This window comes from Protopterus annectens, chromosome 6.part0 (genome assembly GCF_019279795.1).
Source record: "Protopterus annectens isolate FY-2018-M chromosome 6.part0, PAN1.0, whole genome shotgun sequence".
Taxonomy (NCBI): domain Eukaryota; kingdom Metazoa; phylum Chordata; order Ceratodontiformes; family Protopteridae; genus Protopterus; species Protopterus annectens.
The window spans coordinates 803,393,927-803,408,252 of NC_056737.1; the positions used below are offsets into that span (position 1 = coordinate 803,393,927).

Consider the following 14,326-nt stretch of genomic DNA (forward strand, 5'->3'; position numbering starts at 1 on the left):
TGGATATATGACATGAATTCAAAAGAGTCAGCGTTTATGAATAACCTTCAGGCCTGAACACTATATATATGAACTTATTTATATAAAATATATATAATGTGTGCCTATATATATAGTGTGTTTATGTGTGCATGTGCCTGTGTGTGTGTGTGTGTGTGTGTGTGTGTGTGTCTATATATATATATATATATATATATATATATATATATATATATATATATATATATATATATATATATATATATATATATATATATATATATATATATATATATATATATATATATATATATATATATGTATGTATAATATATATAATCAGGGTGTTGTATGGTACAACCCCAACTGTTAAACCATAAAGAGCTTTACTTACCCTTAAGGGTGAGTGTGGCATAACAGTTAAGGTACTTACCTCACAGACACAAAGTACAAGGTTTGATTCTTACCTTTGGTTATTGGCTGTTCTGTAGACTGATTGACAAGTATTTACCTATGAACTTTACAATATATGATAGGAACTGAGTATGTGGTAATGTCTTTTCAATGCACAACCATTACATTTATGAACTTGCTGTTTCTGTGTGTTCTGTACACATTCACTTAATGTTATTTTGAAGAAGGAATTATTTTTAGATGTGAACTGCACAGAAATCACCCATAATATGTACATAATCCTCACTTCATTAACCTATAAGTACTATAGCAACATGACTTGCCCTTCTTATATGGTTTTAGTTTGTAAGATTGACTGTTCAAAAGAATGAATATTCTTTTTTGTTGTTCTTCTGGCAGCCTACTGCTCTGTGTGTGTGTGTGTGGCGGGGGGGGGGGTCACAGTACAGCAGAATTTGCCCTTTCCCCACTGTTGTGCATATTGTTGTTGGTATATATAATTAGAAAGGGATGTAGAGGGTGCAGGAGGGCTTGCTTCCCCTTCATAAGATAGTGTTTTTTTCTGTAATAAACTTTGTTTTGACCATTCAGTGTTTTATTAGTTAATCATATATACCTAGATACATGTATATATTAACTAGCCACACACCTACCCCATGTATGGCAATGTTTATGAGACCACTGGATCTGAACAACATAGAAGTGGGGCATGGCACAATAGTAAAAATGAATGACCACTTGCTTTATGTAAGCAAGTCTTCTGTCAAGCAAATTGTGTCGAATATGTTGAGCCCTCTTGATTAGGTCTCAGCTTTTCTTAAAACAGTGACCTGGACTCCTCCTACAAAGCTATTGTTATGATGGAGTATTTTTATTTTAAATTATTTCAATCAGAAAGTAGTCATAGTCACTTTGTTTTGTTTTGTGAATTAACAGCTTTTTTCAAAATTAATTATATTATTTAAATACATTTTTCAAAATCGCCAGATTCTTCACAGTCAAAAATGAAACTTTAAACTTTAACAAAGAACAGCAGTAGAAACCAGGCAAAGACATTTCTTCTCATATTCAAAAATTCTGAAGAAATTATTTTTTTAACACAAGGTTGACAAAGTGTGAAATTGAGAAAGCCTAACAATAAATTGAGAAACAGAGAAATGTTTTCTTGGTTTCATCTACTGTTTCTTATTGTTTGGATCATTTCTAGCATTAACTACGGTTATATGTCAAAAAATTTTTCATTATCAGTCTTCTGAGTGGTTTCATTTTGCACTGTCTTATCAAGAGCACATACTATTTGCTATATATGAATTAAATTCTTAAAATTTTCTTTGTGAAAAGTTTAAATGTTTAACAGACCCTTTCTAAACAAAATACTGTATGCACTTGTTTGGTTCTGTCAATTTAGGCATTTGGTAGACTGCCATCATATAATCTATAAAACTAAACTGCAGAGAGAAGTATAGAGCATGCAGTGAGTTTTCATGCTTAGTGCATGAACACTATTATCTCAGATCAAAATACTATATTTTGCAAAAATAAAATATTTTTCTCCAATGCCATCTTTGAACTTATGAGATGAAGAATAAAACTGTTATAAAATAACTAAAGCATAACCTTGCTTAATTAACTCAAATGTTGAGACAATTAACAAAATTACAAGTAAAGTCACATAAATGTATAATTTTAAAGCATGTGAATATGTTGACATATGTACAATGCACACAAACATACTTGTGTAAGCAAGTATATATTAAAGTTTTGAAATTTTTAAATATTTGTGCTCATGTCATTTGGTTTATTGTCACAAAATTTAGGTTCAATCAATATAAAATGCATTCCTGGGAAATATTTAAAACTTTTTAAATTTGTTCAGTTTTATATACTCAGAATTTTCACATATAAAGACAACCATTATGCTTTTAAACTGATAATCTTTTGTTTCTGAATTAATGTTGCTCATAAAAATAAATTGAAAAATCACTATATTTACATATGGGACTCTGGAATACATTTTTTTCTGATTTTTATTGAAGATGTCAAATAAAATGCTTAACATTTAAATTTTGGACCTTTGTTCAGTCTTCTTACCTCATAGGTCTAATATAGTTGCATATCACATGTCAGACCCTGTTATATAAGCAGTAATATATATATATATATATATATATATATATATATATATATATATATATATATATATATATATATATATATATATATATATATATATATATATATATATATATCAGCAGGAAAAAAGGCAATGAGTGCACCATGAGCTGAAGTCAAAAGTAAAATAACAAGTAAATCCAAAAGGTCTTCTTTGTATTTAAAATCGTCATTTATTACAAAAGATAAAACTGCAGGAGATAGCAAGTTGTAAGCGCTTTCGCGTTGTTACCCAACGCTTCATCAGACATATATATATATATTATACACAGCTTACTTTGTTGTTTCTGCTTTCCTGTTAATACAGAACTTAGTAGAAGGTATAAATAAATTCTGTTTTACCCGGATACAGCTCTAGTTTGTAAAGAGGTTGATTTTCATGATGTTTCATTTGCAGTTCCGTATTACATAGTGTATCTGTATAAAATAACAATAATGCAAAATGTATTTACACATTCATTCAAGCTTCATGTATTCAGAATGATTATTTGTATATTTGTATGGAAAAGCAGACTTCAGAATGTGTATTATGACATAAGCATTTTAAACTAACTAAATAATGCAATTTCTTCACACCTGATAGAATGTATTAATGCGGAGTAAGTACTGTAAGTTTATTCAAAGTGAGATATTTTAAATATAACACAATATTGTCTTGATTGTTGGATACATTCAGTATCAAAGCAAAAAAAATGGTTTGCAGATATTCATAATACTGACAAAAACAAATTATAATAGATTAAATAAAGGAAGGAGCAAGAATAAGAAACCTGTTTAAAAATAATTTCCAGCAAGACTAGGAATATAATAAATATTTTTACAATTCAGGATTTTGTTTTTAAAGTTTGGTAACCTACTGCATTTGTCATACATAAAAAAGAGTAGACTGATTTTTAAATTTATTTATCTCTACAGAAATTGAGTAATTTGTATTACATTTTACATAAAATCACATTGTAGAACATGTAATTGTGAGACTCATACTGCTAGTCTGGACAGTTATGATGCATACATAATTTGAATTAAAACAATGAGAAAACTCAAAAGCCATGTTGTTATCAGACCATATTTTCTGGGTTAAAGTTCAATACCAACAAATGTATTTATGTGAAACCGACAGCAAATTGCCCAGTGAACAGTGAATTAATCTTTTATATTTCTTACCTGACACTCATATAATAAATTATCATTTATTATAATGAAATTATAATAAAAGTTAATTTTGCAGTGTCATTTAACTCAGAATGATGAATTCTTGAAAACTGTTAGGAACACATTCATTATGCACATAAGGTTGTTAAACATATTTTTTGGTAAATTATAATGATTTTAATGGACAATTTGATTAAGGCTAATCTGTTAATTGCTACCTGATTTTTTAGTACAAAAAGTATGCCAAGAGTTATCATTTTCCTTTGTACTAAATACACTGTGTTGAGTGAATGAAATCAAGGACACAACCCAACTATATAACCTACTATAACCTACTCATATGTTATATCATTGCCCTTGTTGAGCCCAAGACAGGATTATTTAGATAGTGTCTACATTCCAAAATACTTGAGGACAGACAACATAAACATAGTAGCATGACTGCTGCCAAATATATACTTTTCAACTGCATGTAACTGTATCCAAATTAAAGTGCAAATTAGCAATCTATGCAAACTGCATATGCTAACAAAATAAGCATACTAATTTGGAAACAATTCATTGCACATCACACAAGATGGAAAAAAGATCAAAAGAGCTCTCAGAATTTGGCAGATCCTGATTTTAAGAATAGTGGGAAATGAAAAAATGTCAGTGGCTCATACACAATATTAGTAGATAATAGTATACTATTTGCTCGAGTTGTTCCAGAAACATTGAATTTATATTTTCAAAGAGAGAGAGCTGCAATTGCTTGGTGTTTCATTTAGTCCTGTACTTCTTTGGAACATGAAGAATGCATGCATACATCATAAACCATGATGTATTATTTATTTGTTTGTTTCGTTGTTTATTTGTTAACTAGTTTGATTGGCTGGTCCAAACATCCTTTCCAAGCATCATCTAAGTTAAACTTATCAGCAGGTGTCTGAAATTGATGTATAAATAGATGCATTTTTTTATAAAGAATCCATTTGCCAACAAATAAACTAACATGCTAAAAAACAATGTATTATGACATAGACATGCTTGTTTTTCTAAGCTGGTTAATTATAAGTATTGTTTTAGGAAGTGTCGTATTATAAATACTAATTCTGTACATGACATTATTCTGTAGCTATGCTGTAATAACGTAATTATTTAGGATCAAACCTAACTTCATACCATGTCTGAATTCCATTCATGCTAACCTTACTGTGAGTGACTCTTGCTTTAGAAACGCCTTTACATAGTCAACTAAATATGTTGTGCATTTTTTGAAATGAGCAGCATTTTTTCTGAAGGCATTTCATAACATTGGAGATGAACCTTACACAAATCATGCAGAAAGGCTTCAAGGGGGTTTCTTCAACAAGACTGTGTAGATACATAAAAATAATATCAGGGTTTTCCATCAGAATGAGCTTTTGCACTGTATTCAGCTGTGTAATAATCTGACCTGACACCTCAAACCATCTGCGCTATCTATCTGCCTTCTTATTTACTAAATCTTCGGGAGCAAGAGACAAAGTGTTCTTGATACTGAATGAAAATATGGCTAGATTTAATTTCATTTAAAGTTGAGAGTGCAGTAAAATAAGGATTTTAATATCACTATATATATATATATATATATATATATATATATATATATATATATATATATAAATTTAGAAAATGCAAAGTCTACATATATTTTGACAAGTATGTTTAATCCAAAATGGACAGCAGGCATTGTAGACAGTATACCATACTTTCAGAATACTAAAGCTTTTGTGGTTAACACCTGACTACATCAGTATACAAACTGTAACCATCTAAAATGGTGTCCCATTGTTTCTTGCCAATGTGCATAACACAACTTGAATGGCAGAATAAACAATAAAGACCAGTAATATGTTTTTTTTTCCTCACTGCACCCTTTACTGGCTGCTCATCTTGTGGAAATAATAACTTCTAATAATACATCTTTCTTTTGCATTACTAATTTAAGTGGTAGGATCTCATAACATGAAATATTTAAAAGGCTGTTGATATGTGTATACGTTCTCATCTCCACTGACCTACATATGACTTCACACTCTCAGTAGCTCTTCATCTGGTTTTGTTCAAGATCAGTGAGCTGGAAAGGGACTCTTTAAAATGTATAGTTTAAAATAAATTCAGGGAACATTCTTCATTTACACACTGTACATTAACTGCCTTTCAAAAAAAATAAGTTTAATCCAGGAGGTGTAAGGAGTAAATGCATTTTAATGGAGGATACAGATGTCACAGAGGAATCTGGAGAAACAGTAGTCTGCTCCTTCCTAAAAATAGACTGGCAGAAATATGAGTTAAGTATATGTGTGATATTTTTCTAAATGTCTCTATCCATTTGAATTTGCCTTTCTTATTATTTATACATTTTAATTTGTTTCATTTCTGTACCCTTCTCCCACCATATGTTTATTAGTTCAGTGGTATAAAGCTTAGACAAATGAATAATAGGGCAGGTAACCCAATAAATATATTTCCTCTGTTCTACGTACTCTTCTGTCTAATTCATAATAATATGGTTTGCATAAATTTAGTGTGTTGCCCTCCTTCATTTCTTTGCATTTATTACACTGATAGCATTTCTGTGTATTGCTTAATGATGTACTGCTTATGCTTCCATGATTTATCCTCCTGGCAGCATATTCTAACCTCAGAAACAAAATGATGATATCAGCTGTAGGCTGGTAACCATGACTGAAGGAACAATGATACAGCACTCTATACATATGCAGAGTACACATTATTATGACAAAGACACAAGTACAGACTGCAGAATAACATGTTTATTGCTTTATTTGACCTGTGTGTGTTTTTTTCATTTCAGCTTTATAAAACTGAACCAAAAGTACTTTCCAGACATTGCAGAGGTTGAATACAGAAAGTGAGAACATGAATTGGCATAAATAGTGCAAAAAGAGCAAATTAAAAGTGGATAACAACATATAGAAAAAATACACATAAAATGCTAATCTTTATACAGCAAGTCAGAGAAATGCAATGTATATAGTGGGTATTGAACTTACTACACTGCTTGGCCTGACATGCAAATAAAGAAAGGCGAGAGAGAGAGAGAGAGATGGAGAGAAGAGAAGGTAAGTTAGACATGGAGCTGAAGTGGCAGGGAGAAAGCTCAGGTGTGGGTGGGAGAACTAGGGTTAAATAGTTAAGGGAGTTTGGCAGTAAAATCTATGCATTTAAAAGTAAGATGAATACAGCATAATGTGGATACGACTGAGACTGTGGATTATGTGGGACAAGTATGTGTATGCAACATAAGCCGCAATTATTACTCTACAAAGCTGTCACAGTTGTATCAGAAGGTCTTTAACTGCTTTAAGAAAATCAAAATAAAAAATATATTTAGATATATGATCAAAGACTTTGAAAAACATAATTTAACATTTTATAAATGATATAACAAGCATCTGTTTTAATGCATTTATTTAGAGTTTATGGCTTAATGGACATTTTTTTATCTGATGCCTTAAAATTTCAGAAATAATCTGAAATAAGAAAATGTTAATGTCACTTTCTTTGATGTAGTCTGAATGTGCATTTTATATTTTTAGGATGATGCCATAAAATGAACTATTTATGCTGAAAGGAGGACCTGCAGCTTCTAAATACTTCTAGTTGCATTTGTCGTAAGCCTACGGCTGGATGTTAGCAAATCACCAAATATCATCTGTTTCTAATAAACAAAGTTCAGAATGTTTACACTGGTAAAAGACGCTGTCAGGCATTGGGAGGTGCTGAAATATCTGTTTCTATACACTTGACTGGCAAATCTGACAGTGATTGGCATGCATCCATAGCAACCAAGCAACCAATCCGCTAAGTCCAATAGAAAATTAGAAGAGAACTGAATGCTTTTTCCACTTCAACAGCATCTCAGTTTCAACTGCTTACCTTGCTACTTCAAGCTACTGAGTTCATCTACGGCATTTACAGACTTGTGGCATACATCCTACTCGCTTGGATGTAACCATTAATTTGTTAATTTTGGATTGCCTTCTTATTTGGGTACAGGAAAGAAACCTCCATGTTTCAGCTGCCAATCTTGAATTTTAGCCCACAGCAGGTAGCTGGGGTATGTGAGACCTTGGAGGAGAGTGGGGACATAGAGCGTCTTGGTCGTTTTCTCTGGTCATTGCCTGTAGCCCCAGCTGCCTGTGAAGCCCTAAACAAAAATGAATCGGTTCTTAGAGCTAGGGCAATTGTGGCCTTTCATACTGGGAACTTCAGGGAGCTCTATCACATCTTAGAGAACCATAAATTTACCAAGGAATCTCACACCAAACTTCAAGCGCTCTGGCTGGAGGCACACTATCAGGAGGCTGAAAAGTTAAGAGGACGACCTCTAGGACCAGTAGACAAGTACAGAGTAAGAAAGAAGTTTCCCTTACCAAGAACCATTTGGGATGGAGAACAGAAGACTCACTGCTTTAAAGAAAGAACAAGACATTTGTTAAGGGAATGGTACTTACAGGATCCTTACCCTAATCCAAGCAAAAAAACGAGAACTTGCACTAGCTACTGGCCTTACCCCAACACAAGTAGGCAACTGGTTTAAAAACCGTAGACAAAGAGACAGAGCGGCTGCAGCAAAAAACAGGTCTGTGTTGGTCTCTTTACTACTTTACATAGCTAAGCCATTTTTTTATCTAAAATTATATATGATTGCTTCTAAATCTTGAAAATTATTATTTTAAAATAGTTTTACATTTGCAGTTTTGCTTTGTGTTTTTTGTTACTTTAATATAAATTCAAATATTTGCAAAGCATATACCATCAAAGAAAAAATCAAATCATTAACTATTTATCTGCCAGTTTGTGTTTAGCACAGACAAATGGCATAATATTAGCAAAACTGATTTCTGATGTGGATTTATTTCTTGATAGCAATAATACAATGCATAGAGTTAAATGCTTTCATAATGACATCTGTTTGGTGTAAAACACCTCTGTTAATCAACAGTCACAAAATATTTTATTTCAGATGAATTACTGCATTTATATTTACTGCAGTCATGGTGTTGCTCACTTATACATGAACAATCAAAATGCACAGGAACATAGTATATATCGCTGCTTAAGTAAGCTATCCTGTTTAGTTTGCATTTCAGAAAACTGCATCTTATTTTGTAGCCATTTTATAAATTACAATTTTTCAGCAAGGAATTATCCAAACATTAACTTACTCTACAAGCTGAGAAGGAAAAATATTTCCTTATACCTTTATTAACTGTATTTTCAGCTACTATTATTTTCCTAAATTTACTCGATAAATGATGAAAATATAATTTTATGACTCGTTTGACTCTTGAATTTCAGCTTATGTGTTCTGTTTTTCAGTCCAATTTGCATTTTGTTTACGCATAGTGTATTATTAAATGTACATCTATTGCAAAGGCCCCAGTGCTACATAAAATATATAATAATCAAATGATATACTTATTTTGCAATTGTAAATTAAGATTTAGTCTGTAGTGTTAAACGAAAGCTACCCTAAGTGCTGAACATGATTCTTTGGTATCTTACTAACCTGGCCATATCAGAGCTGATAAGGCCTATAGAAAAAACTGCCACCTCTACACATTTACAAGATTACTATATACAGTTTTATACAACATTAATCTTTGCAATGCTCTATGCTGCTGTCTTTGTTGTTCTTTAAATATAATTGGTATTTAACATGCTATGTCTCATAAAGTGTTACTATGCATTTTAAAATAGAGTAGTTGCTCATATCTGTGTGTGTGTGCAAGCATGCAATGCACAAACATGCATGTCCAAAGTGAACAGGGAATGTAATCATGTCAAACCACATACTTTAAATGGTGCTGAAATTTCACAATTTTAGCATTTTGTGTACACACAATATTATACATGCCTTAAGTCTCTATTAAATGAAATTAATGTGTCTTTGCCACACATGGTTCTCAAACTTTGTATAAAATGTTATACTGGTACAGTTAGGATACTAATACTAATGTTATTAAAAAATGCACAAAGCAAATCATTCTTAATATAAAAACTGAATTTCATACCATGTTAGTAACAGATGCAGACTCTAGTCACTGAATTCTACTATTGCAATAATATATTTATATATGCACCTACAGCTGAATTTTAAGATATGTTGGACAATTTATTCTGTTTTTATGAGATTTTATAGTAGCTAGTATTTTTGTTGATTAATGATTTATCTCTGTCATGCTAATCATCAGTAGATTTTCAGAATGTTAACATCTGTGATAAAACTTTGAAAATAATTACTGGGTACTGTATATCCATTTTATGAGTGACTTTTTTTAAGAAACAAAGGCTAAGGAGCAAATACGTATTCAAGCTTTAAATAAAGATGTCATGATTTTACAATTTAGCAATTACTTCCTGATGAAGGTAAATTAACACAATATTTGGAAATATTTTTCTAGACTGGACAACCATAGTAATATACTAAGCAGCTCTGCTTTCCTGATTGCACAAAACAGAAAAAAACTGTGCCAGTGTAACAGTGCCTGATAAAAGATCACTTACCTTGACTAATAATAGCAACTATTACTTTATTCATACTCAGATTCATATCATTTAAAAAAAATTGCTTTGCTTTATGAGTTCCGGCTATTTTTTTATACTAAAGTGCCACTACATGTTTACTGCAAGATGTTTTAGTTTTCTTACTAAGGAATTTATTAGCACAGTTGTACATTATTAGTTTTCAGTATGGCTGTATCTGAGGCCTTGGTTTAATATTTCAGACTGACTATGTACATGTAGTTACAAAATTCCTATGAATAGTGTTTTGCTAATTCTGTTTTTTTGCTCCCTCCTTAAGGTTGCAGCAGCAGGTTTTATCTCAAGGTTCCGTACGTGCATTGAATGAAGAAGAAAGTGCAGGAGATCGACTGGGGGCTGTTTCTAGTCCTGCTGCCAGTTTGTCCAGTAAGGCAGCCACCTCTGCCATTTCCATTACATCTAGTGACAGTGAATGTGACATTTGATACATCAGTTAAGACAAAGAGAAAACAATAAAACAGACAAAAAAATGCATTCGAGCTTCATAGTGTGCCTGAGTAATCCCTTTTGGCTGCATCAGAAGTCTAAGCTATTGTTTTATTGCTGCCAAAATGTTGGATATTTATAATAAGGCAGCCCCATGATCATAACATTTCTCCACTTTGTGTGGAAGATTTTGATAAACTTTGAAATTTTTTATTGCCTTTATTGAAAGGATGTACTGAAATGATGCCTCGGAAATAAGAATGCCAAGTTGCAACATTTTTGAGCATCTATCCTGTATCTTTTGTGGGTATTTCATGTTGAAAAATGCTGTTATATTTTTTGCTTTACTTTAAAGTTCATATATAATGTTTATTGAGTTATTTAAGGAACTGTTACTAGAATTTTATATTCTGTTTTGCCTGTTGATTTTTGTGCACAGGTAACTTGTAGAGCATGTGCACGTAATAGTGCTTTAATTATGTATCAAACACCATGGAATAAACAGTTTGGTCAGCAAACATATACTAAATGAGGGTCTATTAGTTTGTCCAACTCAGTATTTTAATTCTAAAAGCAAATTGTTTTTCAAATATCTAATTGTAATGTTACGTATAAATATCATTTCTATTTACTACTTACAGACAGTGTTTACTGTTAATGAAACTGATGTTGTTTATTGTATAGACAAGAGTAACAAAGTAAAATGTGTCATAATGCATTATATCCTGTCTTGATTTATAATGCTTAGAATCTGCTTTAACTCTTGAAGCTGACTTATATGGAAACAACATCTTATAATTAATAACGATAAATATGACTCAGTCACATAAATAAAATGTTGGATATTGCTAACACAGACATCTCTAACTAAATAAACTATATAAGTAAACCCCAATGACTTCAAGATGAATCTTCAGATCCTGTTTATAGCACTGAAAATGCATATTCAGACAAAAAGGCTTTAAAATATATGAAAATGTTCTTTGTAAAATAATTCTCAAATATCCTTTTGGTCATTATCCATCACCTTGCAGACGTATTCTCCTTTAAACATAAGTAACCATATCAGAAAAAAAGAAACACTAATAATAAATATAATAACATGCAGAAAGACTTCCACTTAAAACATTTGTAATAATACAAGAGTCATCCTGTGCTAAAGAAAAAAAATTTTTTTTTAATTTTTACTATTGTTTTAATGCTTCTATGCTTTGAACTGATGTAATTAAATTCAAATGAATCATCTTCATGAACATATTACTGGGTTTGAAATGTTTTTCTGTGAGCAAGTCCCTTTTTTTTTTTGAACAGCATAATAGTCTATAAAGTTGCCTGAATTAGCCTATGTAAGTTAAAATTTGTTGCGTACAATTTGCTGAAGAAATTAGGAAAGTAGCCCAGGTGTAAGGAAAATAGTGCATGCAGCAACTGCAGTTGCAAATTTAATATTTAAAATTATTTTCTTTACTAGGATGAGATCTCAAATGTTATGTAAAGACTGGCGAAGCTTGTTTCAGTGAAAAGCATTTTCTGTTTATCTTTAAACTGCATGTGTTGTGCTTTTTTTCTTCATCTTTTTTCATTTACTCGCAGTCTTGAGAGCTACATGCCATTAAGATTATTGAAGCTGCTTCTGCCTTTATCCAGGAAAGAAAGAAAGAATAGGTACTATAGTTATTCTTCCCACAGCCTAGGTTGTGCATAAAACAAGAACCAGTGCTGACAGCTGTATTTATGTATTTGCATGTGTGGATGAACACAATGTAAGTGTGCACATTCATTCATTTGCTGTTGTATTTTTTATTCAGTTCAAGGTTATAGAAGGCTGAGGTCTGTCTCAGAAAGCAATTTGCACTTAACATGAAGTAATCCTGGATAGAATGTTGGTACACTGCAAGGTAAGCACTCATGCACCCACCCTCACACAGAGTTACATTTAATATCACCAGTGTACAGCCACCTATTGTCTTTGGAATGTGGGAGGGAACAAAGACCCAAGGTAAAAATAAAACGTGAACACATAGAAGTCACCTTAATACCTCAACAGAGAACACACTGTGATATATATATATATATATATATATATATATATATATATATATATATATATACATATACATATATGAATACAGATATATAAAACACTTCTTGTTAAATATGAAAGAAGAATAACAACCAAGATTTATGATTTCTTCCAAAACAAAGATTACTTTGAAAAGAAGTCAAGAACTTGTAAAGCTGTTCGTAATTCAAAATAATTTAATCATTTATATGCCATTGAGTCTAGGTGCTATAAATAAACATTCTACATTTCGTACACCTATCTAGAATCGTATTTCTAGCCAGAATTTTCATTTCATTTTTAATTCTCTGTAGAATACTACAATTATCAGTTTTGCTTAAAAATGTTCTCAGTGTAGTGTGATTTTATATCTATATCTATTTATCTATACACACACACACACACACATATAAATATATATATATATATATATATATATATATATATATATATATATATATAAATATATATTATATTTACACACACATGCATATTATATAGCTTTATATATTTTCTGTAATACATATATATATATATATATATATATATATATATATATACACACACACATGTGTGAAAATGCATATACATACTTGCAAATTCTACAAACACATGCAAACATATCAGAGAAGAGGGAACACAACCAAGATTCATTCAGGAATAAAGAGAAAAAAATGGAAATAAAACAAAAACTTTGTGAACTTGTTTGTACTTAGAATTTAAGCACATTTATATATAAGTGATCCTGACTGCTATAAAATAAACATTCTACAGTTGGTAGGTATACCTAGACTCATATTTTTAGCTGAAAGCTTTATTCCATTTGTAATTCTCTGCACTATGCTATAATTATCAAGTTGTGCTCATAAACGTTCTCATCAGTATAGTTTGTTTTCCAGAAAATTCCATTGTTTTTATCGTACCTCATGTATTTTAACGTTGTTATCTATGCTTGCAATCAGGTCCCCATCCTATGCCTGGCATGTTTTATGTGGATATATGTGAAAAGAGCTCTACAAAGTGACATGCATCCACTGATAGATGCACTTATTGATATGGTCCTCTATCATCCTATTAGGACTTGCAGCCTGTACATCCCTTACACACCTGTAGAGACATACAAAACTTCTAGGACAACGTGCACCTTTCTATCCACATAGCAGGCACATATGCCTCTTTAAAATATTCCAGTTCTATTCTGCATCTTTTACTGGATAGCATCAAACTCCATGGGGACTCACAGCTGTAAATAAAATTCTGTTCTGAAAAATCTAGTTCACTATTTAGTGGTCCTGGAGACAGACTGTAGTACTGCAGAGAATGGAATGCTAATCAGTAGTATTTCTTAATTACATGGTACAGAGTAAATCCTAATATTTGTAAAAAAAAGTCATTATGGATATTGTATAACTTTTGATTATATTATTTTGCACAATATGAAGGCATATGAGACTTTTTTTACAAGTGCAGTAATACAGTAGGCATGCACTACATTAGCAAGCTTTCTGGTTCTTCATTTAA

At 31.3% G+C, this 14,326-nt stretch overlaps 1 protein-coding gene across 1 annotated transcript; it reads left to right on the top strand.

The window, feature by feature from the left end:
• The first annotated feature begins 7,310 nt into the window (after nucleotides 1–7,310).
• On the top strand, nucleotides 7,311–11,988 carry LOC122804543 (homeobox protein SIX6-like). Its single transcript, XM_044074479.1, is given in 3 exon segments — nucleotides 7,311–8,245; nucleotides 8,247–8,350; nucleotides 10,577–11,988. Coding segments are annotated over 3 exon segments (738 nt in total). The 5' UTR covers nucleotides 7,311–7,777; the 3' UTR covers nucleotides 10,743–11,988.
• Nucleotides 11,989–14,326: the final 2,338 nt, after the last annotated feature.